This window comes from Artemia franciscana, chromosome 1 (genome assembly GCF_032884065.1).
Source record: "Artemia franciscana chromosome 1, ASM3288406v1, whole genome shotgun sequence".
Lineage (NCBI taxonomy): Eukaryota > Metazoa > Arthropoda > Branchiopoda > Anostraca > Artemiidae > Artemia > Artemia franciscana.
Window position 1 is genome coordinate 9,514,711 of NC_088863.1, and position 24,419 is coordinate 9,539,129.

Consider the following 24,419-nt stretch of genomic DNA (forward strand, 5'->3'; position numbering starts at 1 on the left):
TTCTCGATCCAAAGAGTATAGGAAACTGATTTGTGTGGAAACTACCGGTCCAACTCCAAGTAAACTCCCGGTCCAAAGAGTATAGGAAACTTATTAGAGAGGAAACTACCGGTCCAACTCCAAGTGAATTCCCGGTCCAAAGAGTATAGGAAACTTATTAGAGTGGAAACTCCTTGTCCAATTCCAATTCAATTCCTGGTCCAAAGAGTATAGGCGACTTGACCCTAAACTAGTACAAATTGTGCTTTAAACACGGTATAGGAGAACGGTAAATAAAGCAGTTCTGTCCCCAGTAGGCCTAACAGCCTAAATTCGACTAGACTACTGAACTTGCGAAGGTTATCCGAAGCTACCCAAGGCCTATTTTGCATAGACTGGATTTTTGCTCAAAATACTTCTTGAAATATTTATTGGTTTATTTCTGTGGACACAGAAACGAAAATTATGGTTGCTAAGGTAGCCGTAGCTGTTATGAAATTCCTAGTCCTTTGACATTCCCCTTAGCATACATTTACTGCCCTAGTATAAAATTCAATTTTGTCTACTCTGTGCCAAAAAGTTTCTTCTTATTTCACAAAAATAAAACAGCTATTTTCAGCAAGAGAGGTTCAGAAAAAAAGAGAATTGTATCAAAACCTAGAATCTATCAATCTTCAAAAAAGACCGACGAAAATCTCAACCAAAGTTTATGAATGCCTAAAAATGTGTTTAAAGCAAAATTTTTCTATACAGAAACGTCAGATTGTAGACAAGTTTTTTCTTTTCCTAGTCAGTTCCTCACCACTATTTCCCTTTTGTCAAATAAAATGACACCCATTTTCATTTTTCCCAGTTCAAGTTTACAGTCTTTAGGGAAATCTCTTTGCATCTGATGAACCTGAGCAGAATGCAAGGGCTTGGACAGAAATATATAAATTCTAAAAAAAGACACTTTTTCCTTAAAGGGGGAGTGTACGGATGTTCCTCGTCAAGGGTGACGAAGACCACACTTCCTTTTCACAACAAACAAACACAACTTAGAAACAACAGGGAAATGTTCTCAAGACAGTGGAATTCAATTCAGTGAATATTTCGGTCACAAACACAACTTATTCAACACAACACCAAAAAATAAATATACATAATAACTCCCATTAAAATGCGAACTTTAAAACTAAAAATGATTTTAAAAAACTTTTTAAAACAGCCCTAGCATCTTTGCTTCAATGAAGTTCAACCAGGACTGATACATAAAATGATGTGATGTGATAAATTCATTCAAACGAAATGAAATTTTATAATAAAATACAAGCTATCAAAATCAATCTTGCTTTTTTGGCAGCTAGCCTTAAAGGCCTTTTTGTAACGGTTTCAACGGGTTCAACCCTTTATAAAAAGGCCTTTAAGGCTAGCTGCCAAAAAAGCAACATTAGCCTCGAAAGCTTGTGTTTAATTATTTTTTTCGTTTGATTTCGTTGGTATACCCCAAAGAAGGATTTTTTCACAATCTAGGGGGAGGGGACAAAAACATAGAGGCAGATTCCCACCCCCAGAGGCCAACACTGCAGAGGCTTTCTATTTTTAGAAACACTCATAACCCAATCTTCAATAGAGACTAACAAAAATTTGAACCAACTAGTTTATGAATGTGTAAAAATGTTTTTGACAATTTTTTTTCTGTTTAAATTATTTCACACAAAGCTTCTTTCTTTTCATAGTCATTTCTGACAACTATTAAGTAAAAAAACAAGTTTTTTCAAGTAAAAGCAGGGAGCAACATTAAAACTAAAAAAGAACAGAAATTATTCCGCCTATCAAGAGTTTGCCCCCTCCTAAATACCTTGCTCTTCACGCTAAGATTTTTGGCACTTTCAAAAAAGAATCCTCTTCTAATTAAACGACCCTTGCGTTTCAGAAGTCGTTCTTAAAATATTGGGCGAACAGTAAAACATTGGCGTAAAGAGCAAGGTATTGGGAAGGGGGCAGCCCCCACATATACGAATAATTTCTATTCGTTTTGAGTTTTAATGTTGCTCCTTACATTCAATTGAATAAACTTAATTCATTCTTTAATTTCTGATCGTTTTTCAAATAATGCCTGTAAATATGGCTCATCCTCCATGACGAATTCAGTTTCCTCACGGGAAACTCCTCCAAGGAAAGTTCCTCTCACGAAAGTTCCTCGGTGAAATTCCCCCCCCCCCTTTCCGCAAAATTTCTTGCGGACGATTAAACCTGAATAATTCTCCTTAGCATACTTTATTTAAAAAAAAGACTTTTTTTTCTAGTCATCTTTTCGATTCCTCCGGAAATCCACTCCTTAGTGAATTTTTTTTTCGGAAACACAAAACTTCCTCATGAACAATTTCCCCGGGATATCTCCTCATGCAAAAGTGAGTTGTCAAAAAGAAAGTAAGATAAATAAAATGAATTTCGTATATGAATTCTGCCTATTCCCCTCAGTGTAAAATTTCCCCTTGAAAGTTCACCCCGGAAATTTCCTCCCCAAGGAAACCGACCAAAGCATAAAATACCCCCCCCCCCTGAAAGATGTCTGTATACTTCCCAATAACGAATACTATACGCGAACAAATGGCAAATTTCACAAGTTTCAGGCCTTTCCCCACAGGCTGTGGGGGTCATATTATCCGTAAATGCAATGTTATTAGATCTTTCAACTATGCTGAACAAAATGGCTATCTAGAAATTTTGATTGAACATTTTTAGGGAAAATAAGGGCGTAGGAGGGGGCTAGTTGCCTTCCAATCTTTTTGATCACATAAAAAAGGTCCTAGCACTTTTAATTTTCCACTCGAATGCAACCCCTCCCGATCTTTTAGGACCATTAGTTCAAGACGATCAGCCCAAGGGGAAAACACTAAAAAAAAAACACACACACACACACATACGTGATCTTTCTTCAGGTAAAAAATAAAAAATAAAAAATAAAAATTTTTTTATATAGAAACTTGAAACTTCAACAGTTCGGTCCTCTGATACGCTGAATCTCATGGTGTGTTTTACATTAAGGTTCCTTCACTCTTATGGTGTGTTTCTCCCGTTTTTCGAAAATAAAGCAAATCTTTGTGCTTCTCCCATTTTTCGAAAATAAAGCAAATCTTTCCGGCTCATAACATTTGATGGGTAACACTAAAGTTGATGAATCTTATATATTTGGAATTAGCATAATGTGAGGATTCTTTTAATGCATCTATTGATACCAAAATTTCATTTTCTAGAGTTTTGTTACTATTGAGCCAAATCACTTACAGCTCATTACTTACAGATCTTTACTATGAACTGTTTAATTTCACTGTCCGATAGAATGAACGGATGCCCCTTTATTTTGAACTCTTTAGGAAATTGTTTTACATCTGATGAATCTCAGTCTCAGTCAGAGGCAAAAGCTTGGACAAAAAAGATACACAGGCCTTTTAACAGAAAAATATTTAAAATAATATAGATAAATAATTTATTGCCGTAAAAAATAAATCTCTTGCAGAAAAACTTGACGTTAAACTTTTTTTTCTCAATACTAAAATTTTGATTGAATATCAGGCTTTTATAATTCTTTTTTTTTTTGATTGAATATAAGTTTAATCATAGGCAGTGCAATAGCGCTGCCTAAGTGAAGAGCGATATGGGCACAAGGTATTATTATTATTATTATTTTTTTTTTTGTTTAAACCAGGGTACTTCATATGGAAGGAGTTGTCGCAGAAACTTCGACAAGGGGTCGTTCGATTGGAAATTGAAAGGGCTGGTGCCCTATTTATAAGTTGAAAATGATTGGAGGGCGAGTGACCCTCCTCCCACGACAACAATTTTCCCAAACACATTCAATCAAAATTTTTAGATAGTCACTTTGTTCAACGTAATTGAAAGATCCGGAAATAATGTGTTTTAGGAAAACAACGCCCCAACCATCCTCGAAGGGCAAGGGTTGTAAGTTAAGCCCTGGGAGCATTTAAAGCTTATATAGAAAGTGTGATCGTATGAACTTCGGAGGGAGGTCATTAGATTGCTAATCAGAAGTTTTAATGCCCTTTTTGAGGTTCAGAACGATCGAAGGGATGATAACCCCCTCCAGACACACTTTGTATTGTTCTTGAAATGCGTCTGGTGGAAATTTTTAGATAACCATTTGTTGTCGAAAGAACTTAGAAAACAGCCCATTCGATGGGAAATTTATAGCCATTTTGTTCAACGTAATTGAAAGGTCTGGAAATTATGTCTTTGAGAATAGGAACTCCCCAGAGCCCTCAGGGCGAGGGTTGTAAGTTATTCCCTGGGGGCATATAAGGTACATATAAAAAGGGTGATCATTTAAACTTCGGGCGGGGCTCATTGGATTCGTAATCAAAAGTTTTAGTGTCCTTTCCCAAGCATATCCAATAAAAATTTTGAAATAGCCCTTTTGTTCAACGTCATTGAAGGGACCGGAAATTATGACTTTGAGGATGACAACCAACGCCCCCCCCCCACAGCCTTCAAGCTTCTATCTATAAAAATGTGGAATTTTGTATTTTTTGCCATAAGACAGATCACGGATGCGTATTTTGTTTTTCAGGGGTGATCATTTCGATCCAGTGGTCCTAGAATGTCGCGAGAGGGCTCATTCCAGTGGAAATTAAAAGTTATAGCGCCCTTTTTAAGTGACCAAAAAATTGAAGGGCACCTAGGCCCCCTCCCACGCTCATTTTTTCCAAAGTCACCGGATCAAAATTCTGAGATAGCCATTTTATTCAGCATACTCAAAAAACCTAAAAACTATGTCTTTGGGGACGACTTACTCCCTCACAGTCCCCGTGGAAGGGGCTGCGAGTTACAAACTTTGACCAGTGTTTACACATATTAATGGTTATTGGGAAGGGTACAGACATTTTCAGGGGATTTTTTTGGTTGAGGGGAGGGGCTGAGGGAAGGGGGTTATGCGGGGGGAACTTCCCATGGAGGAAGTTGTCATGGGGGAAGAAAATTTCTACGAAGGGGGCGCAGGGTTTTTTAGCAATTTTTAAAGAGCAATAAAAAAATAAATATGGAAAAGTTTCTTCAACTGAAAGTAAGGAGCAGCATCGAAACTTAAAACGGACAGAAATTATTACGCATAAGAGGGGTTCACCTCCTCCTAATACCTTGCTCTTTACGCTAAAGCAATTGTATTAGTTTCAGCTATTTAATCTACGGCCTTTGTGATTCAGGGGTCATTCTTAAGGAATTGGGACAAAATTTAAGCTTTAGTTTAAAGAGCGAGATATTGACGAGGGGGCGAATCCCCTCATATTGGTAATAAAAACATACAGATTTGGAAGTTCGTTACGTAAGTTAATTCGTAAGTAACGTATATTTTTACTAATACAAATGTTAGTAAAATTACTAGTTCTAATTGCCTTTTTAAGTAACCAAAAAATTGGAGGGTAACTAGGCCTACTCCCCCGCTCTTTCTTTCTCAAAATTGACCAGTCAAAAAATCAAAACATTCATTAATTCAAAAACGTTCAGAAAAATAAATGAATATTTTTTTTTAACTGAAAGTAAGGAGCGACATCAAAACTTAAAACGGACAGAAATTACTCTGTATATGAAAGGGGCTGTTCCCTCCTCAACGCCCCGCTCTTTACGCTAAATTTTTTTACTGTTTTAAAAAGTAAAGTTGAGAGAAAGAGTCAAACTTTAGCCTAAAGAGCGGGGCATTGAGGAGGGAACAGCCTCTTTCATATACGGAGTAATTTCTGTTCGTTTTAAGTTTTAACGTCGCTCCTTACTTTCAGTTTTAAAAACTTTTTTTTTAATTTTCTTAATAGATCAATTGGAAGTATATGAAGTCACGCAGCAGCAACAAACTATTATACAAAAAAAATGTAGTACCCGATGGGTCCCATTCCGAAAAATAGTTTTTTGAGGAGGAGTGTATTTTCAAATCTATGTGACCACATTTTATCACGTTTGTCAATGAAAATAGACAATAAACGGCTTTTTGAATGATATTGCACCAAAAAGTATTTTTATCAAATCTGGTGGGGGGGGGAATAAAATGAGGAGGGGAATTGTACCTCCTTAGTTAACACCACTGGCAGTACTTCTCTCCGAATTTTTTCGAATATTTAAGAATTTAACGTTTTTAATTCACGTTTTTGTTTTATGTCTATAAAATGAAGCAGTTGTGTAAGAATATGATTAAATCTAACTTACAAGTCTAAATTAAAATTTCGTATCCCCCCCAAAAAACATTGAGGTAGTTAAGGGTAGGGTACTAATGTATTATAACGGTCACATTCAAAAAGTCAAGTTAGGTTAATCATAATGAAATATGTCAAATTATAATAAAAATTTAAAACTTTAGTAACAAAATTATGGAAACTACAACAGAGAATTATCGAAAGCAGACCACCAGAACGCATTATGTTAAATACCTAACCTAACCAACTCTATAACGATAAACAAAAATTATAATAAAAATTTAAAACTTTAGTAACAAAATTATGGAAACTACTACAGAGAATTATCGAAAGCAGACCGCCAGAACGCATTATGTTAAATACCTAACCTAACCAACTCTATAACGATAAACAAAAATTAAAATTGGGACAAATCCTTTTATTCGACAGTGATAATTCACAAAAATACTGGATATTTCGGTCACATGTGCAGTGACTATCGTCAGCAGAAATATTCTGATAAACACATTTTATCGTCATGAAAAGGTAGTATTGTCTTCGGAATTACCTAAATCTATATATTAAATATTTAATTAAAATATACCTGCATAGTAGTTTATATCACCCAGGTCAAGCTAATTATCTCTGACTGTAGACAGAGAAACCGGTTTTACAGTGGATCAAGAACAACAGTGTGGTCTCTATAATACATAAGTACCAAGGGTAGAAGTATTACGTTACTATTCACATATAATATGCATCAATGAAAATTAATTTCCAAAATTTCCAATTAAGAATCTCTAGATGAATATATTTATATCTAAACTTCGAATTGCGTCAACTCAGTTCAGCTGTCGGCAATCAATACGCATTATGCAAATTTTTACGTTGGAGAACCACATAGAAACCTGGGATTTATCAATCTTCAAAAAAGACGGAAGAAAATTTCAATCAACTAATTTATGAATGTCTAGGAATGTTGGTTACGACAAAACTTTTCTTGTGTAAATATCTTATTTTTTAAAGCGATGTCTTTCTTTTGATAGACATCCCAGGAAATAATTTCCCCATTCCGTAAAATAAAATAATACCCCTTTCTATTTTTCACAATATCCATTAGAAATCAATATGGGGAATCTTTTTTTACATCTAATGAATCTAGTTGTGAAACAAAGGCTTGGACTGTAGGCATGAAAAAATTTTTCTATAAGCATCATGTATTAGTGCACAACCATAACTGTCCATTGGTGAAATCTAAGACACCATTTTATGTCTCTTTTTCATATGTCCTTTTCTGCAGATTCTGCAGAAAATTAGAAAATAAAAAAAGAAAATTAGAAAATAAGGCTGAAAATAAGAAAATAATAGAAAATAATAATAATAAAAATAGAAAATAATTTAAAAGAAAAAGAAATAAATAATTTCTTTAATAGAAAATAAAGAAAATAATAATGGAAGATAAAAAAATTCTGCCTTATTTTCTGGAGAATCTACTGTTGCACTAGCAATTACGCTATTAGTTAATTATGATTTTTTCTTAATAAAAATCTCGCGACTTTAAAAGTTTCTTTCATTTCATTGGCTTAAAATTCCACGCAGATAGGCAATCAGACGAAGTACAACTTTTCATTCACTTTACTAGCTTAAAATTTTGACAGGAACACAGGAAAGCTGATTAATCTTTAAAAGGCTGTATTTTTGGCTGCTCTTTCTGACAGACGGTAAACTTTAGTTTCGACCCAAAATGAATTTTATCTTTGCATCCATCTTTTTGTTTTTCTATTTTAAGATTTCTTCTTTTTTCCTTAATAAGTTTTCAAATAACCATCCATATCTTTTTTTGAATTTTGACAGGGATTTAGATTTAATTTTTTACTTTAAATTTTAAATGAATTTTTATTTATATTCTTAATTTAATTTAATTTTTTAACTAGAATACTTGAGAGCCACATAGAAACAGAAAGGTTTGTAAAAAAAAAAAATAATGCTGCGGCACAAAAACCTTCCGTTCTACTTATTGACTTAAGATCAAACAGTTCGTGGTAACGAGTTGTAGTAAGGAGCGACCCGGCTCAAAAGTAACCGAAACTCTAAAAAACGGAATTTCGATACCAATAGTAAGATCAAAAGAATCAGATTTTAATGCTGATTTTAAATATATAAGTTTCATCAAGTTTAGTCCTACCCATCAAAAGTTACGAGCCTGAGAAAATTCGCCTTGTTTTAGAAAATAGGGGGAAACACCCCTTAAAAGTCATATAATCTTAACAAAAATTACACCATCAGATTCAACGTATCAGAGAACCTTTTTGTAGAGGTTTCAAGCCCCTATCTACAAAAATGTGGCATTTTGTATTTTTTGCCACAACACAGATAACGGATGCTTGTTTATTTGTTTGTTTTTTTGTTGTTGTTTTTTTCCAGGGGTGACCGTATCGACCCAGTGATCCTAGAATGTCGCGAGAGGGCTCATTCTAACGGAAAATTTAAAGTTCTAGTGCCCTTTTTACGTGACCAGAAAAATTGGAGGACACCTAGGCCCCCTCTCAAGCTCATTTTTTCCCAAAGTCACCGGATCAAAATTCTGAGATAGCCATTTTATTCAGCATAGTCGAAAAACCAAATAATTATGTCTTTGGGGACGACTTACTCCCTCACAGTCCCCATGGGAGAGGCTGCAAGTTACAAACTTTGACCAGTGTTTAAATATAGTAATGACTATTGGGAAGTGTACAGACGCTATCAGGGGATTTTTTGGTTGGAGGGGGAGGGCTTGAGGGGAGGTGTTTATGCAGGGGGAACTTTCCATGGAGGAATTTTTCATGAAGGAAGAGAATTTCCATGAAGCGTAGAATTTTTTAGCATTAAAAAAAAAACAAAGAGAAGATATATATAAAAAAAAGTTTTTTCAACTGAAAGTAAGGAGCAGCATTAAAACATATAACGAACAGAAACTATTACGCTTATGAGGGGTTCACCTCCTCCTAATAACTCGTTCTTTACGCTAAAGTAATTTTATCAATTTCAACTATTTATTCTACGGCCTTTGTGATTCAGGGGTCATTCTTAAGGAATTGGGATAAAATTTAAGCTTTAGGGTAATGAGTAAGGTATTGACGAGGGGACGACCCCTCTCATATACGTAACAAAAACATACAAGCAAAGAAGTTCGTTACGTAAGTTAATTTATAAGTTACGTATATTTTTACTAATAAAAACTTTCGAAAAAAAATAAAAGTTCTAGTTGCTTTTCTAAGTAACCAAAAAATAGGAGGGTAACTAAGCCTACTCCCCTGCTCCTTTTTTCTCAAAATCGTCCAATCAAAAATATGAGAAAGCCGTTTAGCCAAAAAAATAAATTATTATGCAAATTTCGTTTTAATTATTCATATGCGGAGAGCCAGAATCAAAACATGCATTATTTCAAAACCCTTCAGAAGTTAAATATAAAAAAAAACAAGCGTTTTTAACTCAAAGTAAGGAGCGACATTAAAACTTAAAACGAACAGAAATTACTCCGTATATGAAAGGGGCTGATCCCTCCTTAACGCCCTGCTCTTTATGCTAAAGTTTTTAACTGTTTTAAAAAGTAGAATTGAGAGAGAGTCAAACTTTAGCGTAAAGAGTGGGGTGTTGAGGAGGGAACAGCCCTTTTCATATACCGAGTAATTTCTGTTCGTTTTAAGTTTTAATGCCGTTCCTTACTTTCAGTTAAAAACACTTCATTTTTTATTTAATCTTGTATAAAAGAACCAATCATGTTTGGTATTCTTTTAACTGTCTTAAAATAACAACAGGCCTAATCATCAGGCTATTTGATACATATATGCAGGGTCTTCAAAAGGCAGGATTATTAGTGTCTCCAGAAATGAAGAATAATTTGATTGGGTTACAAAAATACCTCAGGGTATTAAGCCAAAAATCTTTCAACTTAAAAAATTCTATGCTGTTAAAGGGCATAAAATTTCACATAAAAATAAAGAAAAGCCGCGAAGTCTTTATTATTCGACTTCCTTTTCTCACAGACGTTTAAGAAATTAGAAATAGACGTTTAATTTAGAAAAATACGTCATAAGCGTAAAGCAGAGATAGTGCGTTCATGCATCCCTTATCCGACTTATCAGCTTAACACTAACTTCCCCAGATGTAATCTGTAAACGATGACAACAAATACTTATCGGGCAACTTGTTAAACAAAACGCTACGGACATCTAGGCGAACAATAAAATCTATCACGTGTACTCCACTGTAAACTTAGCTTATTAACGAATGCCCGGAGGTGTGTCATCTTTAGAGCTTATTGTACCTTTTTGTTTCCTGTATGTAATTTTATATATTTTATTTTCACCTTGAAAGACTAAATTTTTGCTTACACATGAAGTCACTTAACAGGGTTAATGGTTGTGACAAGGGTTGCCACAAGGCAAAAAAAAATCGCTAAAACACCAAATTTTTGCTTATAGATGAAGTCACTTAACAGGGTTAATGGTTGTGACAAGGGCTGCCACAAGGCAAAAAAAATCACTAAAACACTAAATTTTTGCTTACACATGAAGTCACTTAACAGGGTTAATGGGTGTGACAAGGGTTGCCACAAGGCAAAAAACAATCACTAGATTTTTGAAAAAAAAATTAAATCAGAAGTAAATTCACTACATTCTTGAGAGGAATCACTAAATCAGTAATAGAATACCTATAGTCTCGAGAACAACCGCTAAATCAGTATTAAAATCAGTAATAAAATCACTATATTCTTAAGAAGAATCAATAAATCAGTAATAAAGTCACTATATTCTTGAGAAGAATCATCAATCAGTAATAAAATCAGAGTATTCTTGAGAAGAATTACTCAATCAGTAATAAAATGACTATATTCTTGAGCCTATTACTCTAACGCTTTGGGAAACTTCCTAAAGAGTGCACTGTGATGTGTCCCAAATCCGAACCCAATTTTCGCAACTGTAGAGAGCCTATACTGTGGTAATATTAAATAACAGCACAGTGGAAAAGTTTGTTCACTGATACTTACTTAACTATTGGTTTTAAACAAAGGTGTACCCATACCCCGTCGTAGCTGAGTTGGTCAAAATTGCAATACAATTCATGCAATAAGCAATCTTCTGCTTTTGGCTTGAGATTAAGGGGTTGCATGGGAAATGAAAATCATCATGCATTGAATACACATAAATTATAATTTATTATAATATATTTATTATAGTTTATATTTATTAAAATTTATTATAATATAGTTACAAATAAATTATAATAGTAGCATGGTTGACCCTAGAAGGTTAACTTCAAAAAAGTGTGTATTCTGCTTAGAATGCGTTTTTTATAATGAATGGCTTTTTCGAACGCCTGTTTTTACAGTCCTTTCATTAACTAAAACTTAATGCGTTATCTGAATAACATAAGTAGATACTGTGGTGCCCTAAAAATATACGATTTTCTCCGTGAGCTACAGTAAGCCAAACAACTCAGCTTATAACAACTGATAGATTACAGTTCATTGAAAAAGAATATTTATTTCTTTCAGATTGAACAAACCTCATCCGTATTGATGTAATAGCCAAGCCCTGCTTTCAACTACCCCGTAACAGGGTGTTGAACTTTCAGTTTTAGAAAAAAAAGAATGGTATGTCCTGATGCCAAATAAGCAGGTAACAATAAGCAGTCTTGAATCTCCACCAGCGTCAGGTTTTGACTATCTTCAAAGCAATTAACAAAATTATTGCCATCGTAAAAGTAGAATAAGAGACTTGTAGTAACTTAACTTTGGAAACTCGACAGGATCAGTGTTGCCACCCTGGCCTGGAAGAGTTTACTAAATCTGAGAGAAAAAATTTACAAAATCGCATCTGTTTTTACAAAATCCCAAAAAACATCTTTAGCACGCGCGGCTGATGCCGCGGAGGAAAAATCAATAAGAGTTTCAGATTATTTTTTCCTTTTTTCTCTCTTTTCCTCTTTTCTCTGTCTGGTTCTCTTTTCTTTCGTTTTCCTTGACATAAACCTAATGCTGCCGCTTGTCACTCGATTATTCTTTTTTTTTTCATTAAAACTACAGATTTCGCTGCATACAGACACGCAATACAAACAGGGGCAAAGTAGCAAATATGGCAACCATTTTCTGGCAAAACCCGCGAATGGACAAGTGGTCGACACTTTTACATCCAATTGTGTGCCTGGACGAACCTTCATCCACATTCGGTATTTCAACAAGGTTGGTAGCTTTCTCAGTGCTCCAAGAAACGAACTAGGGAAAAAAACAATCTGAACTATTCCTCAATGTCCACAAAATCTATAAACTTTTCCTGAATAGTTAAAGAAGTGTGTATATTACCTAAATTGAAAGGAAAGAACAATTAAGAAAAACCCTTCAAAAATTTTGGAGGACTCAATAGTTTGCGGTATCTGTCCACCCATTAGAGAGAAAAAAAAACGCTTCATGGGTCAGTTTTTCCTCCCCCGTGAGGACTTGCCACACCAGTGGTTGCTGAACATCCTTTTTGTTCAGTTATTCACCACTTTTGAGCAAAACTGACCGTGCACCGGACGCAAAAAACTGCACCAAAACTGCATGGTGCACGGACCGTGCACCAAAACTGCATTTGTACACCGGACGCACATATTATTGTATTCAAAACTGTCATTTAAAATAGCCTACTGACTGCAAAATTGATTCTTCAATAAAAAACGAAATTTGTTGGTTGTTTTCCACGTTTCAGATTTTCAAAGCTTTACGTGATATACTGATGGTGATGATGAAATGGGAGGAACTGAAACTGAAGCCACGGAATAAAAAAATATTAATTCAGACAGAGAAAAATGTTTAAATTTTGTTCAGCAGAATGAACTTGGCTCAAAAATCATTACACTTTTTTTTCTGGTAAATTTACTGCGAAACTTACTAAATTGTCCAAATTTTCAAGAGTTTATTAAAGTTGACCACGATTTACTAAATTTACTGACTCGGATCCGTTTTTACTAAATTTAGTAAAATTTTACTAAGGGTGGCAACACACGACAGGATTCACTTTCATGCAAACCTCAAGCTCCTTATCAACGACTTGAATGTGAGAAAGGGGCGTTCCCATGCAGATACAGAAAGACTGCTATTCCTAAACATGTATTTTTGGTCATGTACTTCATTAGGCATGGGAGTCTGGACGGATATACACAGGAAGACCATTCTGCAGAGTAGAGCCGTGATTCGAAACGTCGGGCAGACGCCCCAACAGTGGGGCATAGGAATATTTTGGTGGGTCATGGGCAGGACATGCAACCATTGGCTGATAATACTCTTAGAGCCTTAATTTAAAAAAATCATTTAAATGACGTCACATTCATCTGTATTTAAAAAACGAAAAAAAAAATCCAAGATAGTATGGCAATCACGTCATGCATTGTATGAAAGGTTTTGTATTGTAAACAGACAAAATTTTCATTCGTATAAATAGACTAGAGGACAACTCGACAAATGATACTAAGTTAATGGCCTTTTAAGCCTCCTTCATGTGAATACACCAACATTTTGAGTAACAAAATTAAAATACCACAAGGTATCAGGATTTTAGAAGAGTCTAAGTGGGGCATGGCCCAAAATTGGTTGGGAACCACTGGCGCAGATGGCAAGCTACCAAATGGGTAGAATTTGAATCCTAAAAATAGAGTTCTAGACTTCAGAACTGGATGCTTATTTGTAACTCTTTACTACCACGTACTGAACTAGTCATTTAAGCACATTTAACTTGAGACGGATATGAACGCCACTTGTTCAATAGAATTGGACTAACTTATAAGTAATGAATATCCTGGAGGATTTTACTCACCTGAAGAAAATCAATGGTTTTAGTAAAATTTAACTTCTTTTCAAATTTTTTTCTTGTTCTGGTTGCTATGGCCCAAGGAACATCTGAAAGTTAATATCGCATTAAGCTAACTATTAAGCTAATATTTTAACTATCAGGCATTTTCGACGTAATACCTTAAGCTAGATATTTTTTCTTCAAGACCACACTGCCTTTCTATGACGAACAAATAAACTTTCGAGTGGGAATAAGTTCAAAAGGAAATTCTATTTCTGATGATGACAATGGCGGTATATGTTGACGAAATATCAGTACTTTTGTATCTGTTTTCACTGTCTAATACATGAACTTACCCCATCAGAACGTTTATTTGTTAACTATTAGGCTGATATCAGATTAGTAGCTTTTAAGTTCAAAATTAAATATTAAATCTCAGATTATCAACTGCTAAGCTAATATTGCATTAAACGTGTTAATCTGAATCTTATCGAATATTTATCGTGAAAAGGAAAGAAAAAAATCATAAATCGTCACTCAAAATCACACAGTTCGTGTATGTAGCTGTATATATATATATATATATATATATATATATATATATATATATATATATATATATATATATATATATATATATATATATATATATATATATATATATATATATATATATACTGCATGTAAAAAGTGATAAGTCCCAATAGCAGCGGAAACCCAAAAAAAGATATTTTTTTTTGGAAACAATAGTCCACATGCATAAAAAGAATGCAGGCTGATTCCAAACACGGAAATTTGGGAGGGGTCTCATTTGAACGAAAACCATGAGTTCTACCTTTTTTGAGAGCCTCGAGTTATCAGAAGGCAACTAGACCCCCTCCCACATCAGTTTTTGGACCTGGTGGTGATTTCTATGAATCAAAGACCATCCCTTTTTCATGTTAGATAAAAAAAAAAAGTTTTTTTTAACTGAAAGTAAGGAGCGACATTAAAGCTTAAAACGAACAGAAATTACTCCGTATATGAAAGGAGCTGTTCCTTCCTCAACGCCCCGCTCTTTACGCTAAAGTTTGAATCTTTTTCTCAACTCTACCTTTTAATACAGTAAAAAAAACTTTAGCGCAAAGAGCCTCGTCATTTAAGCTTTACTGAAAAAGATATTTAACTTGAACAGTGTGTTTAAAATTGCCGAAACAGCAACAACATGAAGAAACAAGAACATTACAATGCTAATAAAGGTTATAAGCATAACTAGAATCTTAGGACAATTATAGTCGTTATTTTCAATTTAATTTTACCATTTTAAAAGGACAATTCTTTTTATCAAACATTTCCTTTTTATTCTTTTGAAAACGGATGCTTAAATACTAATTCTGAAACTAAGAATGGCGATTTCTGAAGCAATTCGTTTACTTTGTTGAAGCATAGTATTTCGAATTAGTACTGATGATTTGAACCAATGAAATTAGAATGAAATGATTTTAATTTTTACGGAGAAGGTACTGATAGAATTTATTGGAGGGTAACTAACCCCCCTCTCGGGTCTATTTTTGCTATCCGGCCCCTTTTACCCATCCAGGATATTTGATAAAAATTTTGAGACAGCCGGCAAGGTCCATAAATAATGCAGATTGCCAAATGTTTACAGATAGGCTTTATAGTGTAAAAGGGGACATGTTTGACCTTGGATGTCTGATTTGCTAGAAAAATTTTTGAATCGTTCCCCAATCCAAGAGGACCACATATTTTCATGGGAGAGGGAGCGTGTTAGGGGATCAGTAATGAAACAAACAAGGTTTTGTCCCTTATCATTTTGAAACTAGCAGCCGTAAGGACATGTGTCAAGAGGACACTCAAATGCAAAACAAATTTCGCTTGGGGACATGGATTGCCCAAAAATAGACCCCAAAAAAGGGCCGAAAGGATTTTTCATCCGACTGGCTCGATACTTTTTCTCATAAGCCCTTGGCTTAAGAACCCCAGAATATAAAAGTTAAAAAAGTAAAAAACAATATTAGTTCCGTCGAGAAAGGGGCGCGACAAACGGTCAACAAACTTTTTATATGAACTGGTGGAAACAGAAAAATGCATTGAGAAATGGATACGGTCAAGCTTAATATAATGTTTTGATATAACGTCATTCATTGTTGTAACCTAAGGTGTTTGACATGATTCCTCATTTTTTTTTTTTTTTTTTTGTATATAAAAATACAGCTTTCTGTCAAAAATTACATTTTATTTAAACATTCTTCTAATGTAAAAGCACGTAGATACGGTTGACTGTCGATTATCCGCTGAATTGGGCGGCGTGAATGCAGCGAATAATAAAGTTATGGTGTGATAAAAAAAATTTCATTATTCAAAAACAAAAAAAAATAAAAAATCTTTCTATGGCAACATAAGCTTTAAAACTAATCAAAACAATAGTTATCATTCCGGAATGCGCTATAATGACAATTTTTCCACACTAGACAGTTTTTTTTACACTTTATATAATTTTTTTGGTTATTAAGGGCTGTTGTTCGTTGTTTACTAGATTGCAGCTGCAGCTGCAACTATGATTTCAGAAAGAGAAGCCACCAAAACCCACCTTGCAACCTATTGTTGTATTTACCAGTTGCTGTTTTATCAAATTTTAATCCCTAGAAAAAACTTGAAATCTGGTTGTTGTTTTTGTACAAAGTTTTAAGCTAATAAAAAAACAAACAGTTTTTGAGTCAAAACATTTTTTATGAGTAAATTCTCTGTTTGTCTCTGTTAAGACCCTAGTTAATAATAATAACATTAGTTATGTAATCACAAGATTTAGGAACGAATTGCCAGAAGTACAATCAGAGAAACTAATTACAGATCTTAAGTCACAAAAAAAACTTAATTCTGACAAAAAAAAAGATACTTATTTAATCTTAAAGCTTTTTCACTCAAATGCACTTCGGCATTCTGAACAATTGGGGACAAGCGGTGGACGCGACCTAACTACCACATCAAAATGATTTCATGACTTTATCGGACCCCAACCCCATCCTTCCAGACACTGCCAAAAATCTGTCTTGTCGAGAGGTTGACTTAAAGTCAGGGACGGTTTTTCCGACCATAGTTAATTAGCTAAATTAAAAGACGAAAGAAATTTTGCACCTGAAAAAGGGAACGAAAGATAAAGAGAAAGGAAAAATTATACAAATAACAAAATAACATTTATTTGATAAATAATTGAGGGAGGGATCCCTAAACCTAACAAATAATAGCATTAGTTAGGCAACAGAGGATTTGGTATATCCTGAATTCCTGGAAATAAAGAAGCGTTTACCATAGAAACAAGCATTAATGCTGAGATTTTCAACTATTTAGAAATCATCTTCCAATCTCCTGATTGATTTTAGAACGTCCATATTTCCGGATCTTTCTTCTTTCAAGGATTACGAAAAGATTCGTACATAACGCTAAAGCAACTTAAGCACGTGGATAAAATTCAGGAAAGCATCTTGGGCGCCTGAGACCCCCAAGATACCGATGTTTAGGGACAGTGTGGTGTGGTCAAATGGTGGGAGGAACTACCGACCCTCAACGATTTTGAAAAATACCTTGTAAATACATCGCTTTCCCCAGTTTTATATATGTTTACACAATTTGTTATGTTTTTTTTTTATGGCACTTGGTATTAACCAAGTGACATATAGCAATCGCCAATTCTGTCGGTCTGTCTGTCGGTCCCGGTTTAGCTACTTTAGGCACTTTCAGGTAAGATAGGACGATGAAATTTGGCAGGCGTATCAGGCACGGGACCAGCTTAAATTAGAAATAGTCGTTTTCCCAATTTGACCATCTGGGGGGGAGAATGGGGGGCCGGTTAATTCGGAAAAAATAGAAAAAATGAAGTATTTTTAACTTATGAATGGGTGATGGGATCTTAATGAAATTTGATGTTTGGAATGATATTGTGTCTCAGAGCTCTTATTTTATATCCCGACCGGACCTGATGACATTGGGGGGAGTTGGAGTGGGGGAAACCTTAAATCTAGGAAAACACTTAGAGTGGAGGGATCAGGATGAAACTTGATGGGAAAAATAAGCACAAGTCCTGGATACATGATTGACATAAACGGAACGGATCCGCTCTCTTTGGGGTAGTTGGGGGGGGGTAATTCTGAAAATTAGAAAATATGAGGTATTTTAACTTACGAACGGGTGATCGGATCTCGATGAAATTTGATGTTTAGAAGTATATCATGTCTTAGAGCTCTTATTTTAAATCCCGACCGGATCTGGTGACATTGGGATGGGGAGTTGGGAGGGGAAAACCTAAAACTTGGAAAACACTTAGAGTGGAGGGATCGGGATGAAACTCGGTGGGAAAAATAAACACAAGTGCTAGATACATGATTGAAATGAACGGAACGGTCCGCTCTCTTTTGGATAGTTGGGGGGGGGTTATTTCTGAAAAATTAGAAAAAATGAGGTATTTTTAACTTACGAACAGGTGATCGGATCTCAACGAAATTTGATATTTAGAAGGATATCGTGGCTCAGAGCTCTTATTTTAAACTCGACCAGATCTGGTGACATTGGGGGGGGGAGTTGGGAGGGGGAAACCTAAAAGTTGAAAAACACTTAGAGTGGAAGGATTGGGATGAAACTTGGTGGAAAAAATAATCACGAGTCCTAGATACATGATTGACATAACCGGAACGGATCTGCTCTCTTTGGGGTAATTGGGGGAGGGGTTAATTCTGAAAAATTAGAAAAAATGAGGTATTTTTAACTTACGAATGGGTTATCGGATCTCAATGAAATTTGATATTTAGAAGGATATCGTGTCTCAAAGCTCTTATTTTAAATCCTGACTGGATCTGGTGACGTTGGGGGAAGTTTGGGGTGGGGGAACCTAAAATCATGGAAAACGCTTAGATTGGAGGGATCGGGATGAAACTCGGTGGGAAAAATAAGCAGAAGTCTTACATACGTGATTTAAATAATTGGAACGGATCCGATCTATTGGGGGGGGGTAGTTCTGAAAAATAAGAAAAAATGACGTATTTTTAACTTACGAAGGAGTGATCGGATCTTCATGAAACTTCATATTTAGAAGAACCTCGTAACTCAGATCTCTTATTTTAAATCTCAACCGGATCGAGCGCAATTGGGAGGGGGGCAGTTTGGGGGGACCGGAAATCTTAGAAAATACTTAAAGCGGCGAGATCAGGATGAAACTGGATGGGAAGAATAAAAACCTGTCTGAGATACGTGACTGACATAACCGGACCGGATCTGCTCTCTTTGGTGGAATTGGAGGGGGGGTAATCTTGAAAATTGAGGTATTTGTAACTTACGAAAGGGTGACCAGATCTTAATGTAATTTGATATTTAGAAGGATCTTGTGCTTTAAAGTTCTTATTTTAAATTCTGACCAGATCCGGTGCCGTTGGGGGGAGTTGGAGGGGGAAACCGGAATTCTCGGAAAACGTGAAAAATGGGGTATTTTTATCTTACGAATAGATGATCGGATCTTAATAAAATTTTATTTTTAGAAAGAATTTATGTCTCAGAGCTCTTATTTCAAATCCCGACCAGATCGTTTGACATTGAGGGGAGTTGGAGGGGGAAATCTTGGAAAAACACTTGGAGTGTAGGAATCGGGATGAAGCTTGGTGGATAGAATAAACAAATGTCCTTGATACGTGATTGACAGAATCGTACTGAATTCGCTCTCTTTGGGGGAGTTGGGGGGAGGGGTTCAGTGATTTGGCGAGTTTGGTGCTTCTGGAAGTGCTAGGACGACGAAAATTGATAGGCGTGTCAGGGAGCCTCACAATTTGACTTGATAAAGTCGTTTTCCCAGATTCGACCATCCGGGGGGCTAAAGGGAGAGGAAAAATTAGAAAAAATTAGGTATTTATAACTTATGAGTGGGTGATCGGATCTTAATGAATTTTGATATTTAGAAGGACATCGTGACTCAGAGCTCTTATTTTAAATCCTGACCGGCATTAAGCCTCTTATTTTCCTTTTTAAATCAATCTATTGATTCATACAATTTTGTTAGAGCTCATACCATATGATCTCTTGGCTCTTAGCTCTTCTCGCCTCGTCACAAGTGCCATATGAGCTCTTAGCTCTTGTTATATTTGCTAAAGAATTTGAAACATCCACACACACCCCATACATTTCTATGAATTTAAGCATTGTTTAGGTATTAATTTTTCCATTACACTTAGTAGGGGAGCGTCAAGAGAAAGTTAAGGAGTAAATAGGTTCCAAGATTACACTACTGAAGCCTTTTTGCAGTTGATTTGCATTTCGTGTTTCTGTATTTTGATATTAATTTAGTTTTGCCTTTTTAATCTATATAGTGTTCTTTTTAATTTTTCTACACGTTTTTCTTCGTTTTGTGCTGAGCACTGTGAGGTTTTGAAGAGGTAGTAGAGCATACTGTGAAGGTTTCAAGCTCTTATCTGCAAACATATGAAGTTTAGTGTTTTTTGCCGGAAGAAAGATCACGGATACGTATTTATTTGTTGTTGCTTTTTCCCAGGGGTTGGCGCATCCAATGGTCCTAGAAGATTGGGAGAGGGCTCATTCATACGAAAATTAAAAGTATTAGTGCCCTTTCTATGTGACCAAAAAGACTAGAGAGCAACAAGCCTTCCTCTTCCGTTCTTTTCCCCAAAAATCATCCGATAAAATTTTTTAAATAGCCATTGTTCAGCATAGCTGAAAGATTAACTATACCTCTGGGGATGACAAGAACCCCCCCCCCCAGCAGCTGGGGAAAGGGCTATAAGTTACGAAACTTGCCCATTGTTTACAAATTGTATTTGTTATTGGGAAGTATACAAACATTTTTAAGGGGAGTGGGGATATGTGGGGGATGAATTTTCAATGGGGAGAATTTTTTATGGGAAGGGAAGTTTTCAGCGGTATTTTCTAAGGGAAATTTTGCACGAAGGAAATTTACCAGAATTCCTTTACGAAATTCTATTTGTTTGTCATACTTGCCTTTTTTTCGACCGAATTTTACATGTGGAGATGATCCAAGAGAATCTTCCGGTAGAGATTTTCAAGGCGATTATAATTGTCTGGAGGATATTCCCGTCGCAGGGGGGGATTCCGCTGGAGAAATTCTCCATGGTTAAATTTTCCGACAGAGTAACTTTCCGAGGGAGAAGGGGGGGGGGTAATTTCCGGGGAAAACATTTCACAGGGAGGGGGAATTCCGGGATGATCTGAAAATATCAGAAAACAAATAAAGAAACAAGTTTTTTCCAACTGAAAATAAGGAGCAACATTCAAACTAAAAACGAAAAGAATTGATTCCACAAGTTAGAGGGACTGCCTTCTCCTCAATATCTCGCGTTTGACGCTAAAGTTTGACTTTTTGTTCCAATTCTTTAAGAACAACTCCTGAAACGCAAGGGCTGTTTAACTAGAATTAGACACTTTCTGAAAAACATTAGCTTGAAGGCGAGGGATTGAGGATGGGGCATCCCCCACATATGCTGAATAATTTCCGTTCGTTTCAAGTTTTAATGTCACCCCATGCCTTTAGTTTAAAAAAATTGTTTTTTTTTTTTTTTCAATCGCAATATTACCTTCACATTCGTAATAAACAGGCCTCAAGGATGACTGTAAGAAACGAAGATGGTTCGCTGCATAAGAGACCATTTGCCACGAGGTTTTCAATTAAATCGCTAAATAAACAAGTTCTTCAACAAGCCAAGGTTATATGGTATGTCCAATTCGAATGCATACTTAGCTAGAGATAAAGATATAACCTAAAGTATTACTAATAGTAGTACTATTAACAACGGTTTACTTCAGCGCCAAACTGCCTGAGGCCAACATTGATACGCACGCTCTCTTCCATCCATGCCAATTCAAAGCTTCACTTGTTACCCCCTTCAATGAAACCCCATTGTCTTTAGATCCTTCTTTATGACCTCTTCCCACTCCATTCGGGGACGATCCGCTTTTCGTTTGGCACCAGTTAGATGGCCAAAAACCGCAATCTTGGGCAAGCTATCATATTTCGTCGCTCTAGCCATCTTACTTTACTTTAGACCTCATATTATACAGAGACATTGATGGCCAAAAGAGCGTCGACAAAGCGCCTCTATTCGTCCCGAAGATGTCCCAGGTTGTGGCGATGACTTCCCATTATGGTATTAACAATGTCTCAGCCGTAATCAGATCTCAATCAAAAGTTCGCCGTAAGGAGTTTCTAAGAAGATATCAACTTCTTCGGCCATCTGGTATCCAATCATGAGTTGTCCGAGGAAGGCTGACCTTAACATTTCTTCGAATGCACAGGCATAATCATTGTCTACCAGTCATAATTTATTTTTTTCTTTTTTATCTGCGGCCCTAGTTGTCCCAAAGTGGTCAGAGCTAGAAACTGATGCGTAGTTTCTGTTTAAACTGTGCCCTGTTCGCAAATGTGCGAACAGGGCAGTGCTTCCATTTCTACTTATTTTGGCAGTAGAATACTTGTTTTTGGACTTTCCTCCTTCCAAGTATAAAATATATTGATCTACTTACTTTCTACTTATTTTTGGAGGCATCTACTTATTTTTGGAGGCTTCAGTTTTTGTGCCAGCCAATTATTTTGGTTTTGATTCCGTTGAATTAAAATCCTACAGGCCTAATGTTTTATAGAATGAAAGGGCGCAATTGCCTTTAGCAGTAACATCTTTGTCGGCAGCGGAATCTTCAGTATATCAAGGTAATACAATTCCCAAAGGGACTGACCTGGAAGCAATTTGGTTTATTTCATAACCTGCTTATTATCGTAAACACTTGGTGCAGTCTTTAAGGCCATTCTGGCCATTCTGGCTAAAACTTCCATTAGGCCATTCTGGCTAAAACTTCCTGAATTAGTGACGTTTTGTTCACCAGTTTACTATAGTGTCAGCAGCTACAGAGCCATTGGGATGGTGAAATATGGAATCCCAGGTTCCTCTTCTGCTTCCCCCCACCTCCAGCTTCCTCTTAGATCGAGAGAATGGTAAATATATTCTGTTTTTATCATTTTCTGCAAATGAATAACTTCAAATATAATGGGCTGATTTTCATCACGTGCACATCAGCATCCTCTTTTAAGGTGTTTTATTTTTTTATTTTTTCTGAAGTAAATTTATCAGAAAGTTTTTTCGCTTTTTTCAAAACTGTTAAAAGCACGTCCGGACACGCCACTAAATGGAATGGCGGAAAAGTGAAAGCGGGAAAATAGGCCGTGAGTACCTGCTTTTCCATTTCCATTTTTCCACTTTTGAAATTCCCGTTTTTGGGGGTCCAAAGGTCCCTAAAAACGGAAAAGTGGACCATAAGTTGTGAGTCTGGACGGACGTTTCCTAAAAAAAGTAAAGCAGTAAATTTGAAACTGGTCAGCAAAGGCTTGTATTATCTGTTTCTGTCTATCTCTGTCGGTTTCTGTCACACCATTCCCCACCCATTCTCATTTCAACTTTTCCACTTTCATGGTTGCAGCAGTAGCTACAACCTAGTAAAAAGCGAAACACAATCCATAGTAACCGAAAGTTGAAAAACCCGTTTTAAAAAACTGCCAGGTGAAAAAAATTGTCATCTGACCCTGATTTAGGAATGATAACTATTATTTTATTTGTATTAAAAGTAAAAGTTTATTGGGAAAATAAATTTATGGTGATTTCAAATAAAAGCCTGAAACCCTCAAAAATGGTGTCAGATCAAAGCAAAAAGTCTACCATTTGAATCAGCATGGTTAAAAGCCTTGTAGAGAAGAATTAAAGCTCCCCATCTTGAACAACAAGGAAAATTACTTTTTTATATGGGTAGCATTGATCGGTCTCTCTCGTTTACCAGGGCTGGCAGGTTACCAGAACATCATAGAGAGATTCTTAATGACTTATTCAAAAGTTATTTCTGCTATCTAGCTGCTTTTTATAAATTCCACCACCTGCTACTGCTATATGGAACTTTCAGATGATAAAATGACAGTTTTTGTGCCATTCTCAAGGAGTGAGGCTACCAGAACATCGTAGACAGATTTTTAATAGCTCATATAAACATATTGCTCTTATATACATTATTTCTATAAATTCCACCATCTGCAAGTTCCAAATGGCACTAAAACGGTACTTTTGGTGCCATGTCTCAAGTGGAACAGCTGGGGCTAGTGGGGTATCAGAATTTTTAAGAGTGAATTTTAATGGCTCATTTGAAACGTTTTGCTCATATCTATGTTATTTTTTTTACCAATTCTACCATCCGTAAGTGCCATTTAGCACTAAAAACAACACTTTTGGAGACACTTCTTAAGTAGAAAAGCCTGGAAGTATCAAACAATATCATTTTAACAATTATGTGCCAAAACCCTTAACTGGAGTGGTCCTACTACCACCAATAGATTCAGTTAAATTTTTAGTCATTGTTCTGTTAGTAGAGCGCTGGGATTCAAATCAATTTCTTGCGTTCGATTCCTGCTTGGATAATTTTTTTTCAA

At 35.8% G+C, this 24,419-nt stretch overlaps 1 protein-coding gene across 5 annotated transcripts in view; it reads right to left on the reverse strand.

The window, feature by feature from the left end:
• Positions 1–24,419, reverse strand: part of LOC136025188 (basic helix-loop-helix ARNT-like protein 1) — a 353,837-nt gene that overhangs the window by 116,664 nt on the left and 212,754 nt on the right. For all 5 annotated transcript variants that reach the window (XM_065700994.1, XM_065701018.1, XM_065701002.1 and 2 more), the window contains one exon: positions 13,970–14,052. In XM_065700994.1, coding sequence (XP_065557066.1) covers positions 13,970–14,052 — 83 coding nt within the window. The remainder of the gene's footprint in view (positions 1–13,969; positions 14,053–24,419) is intronic.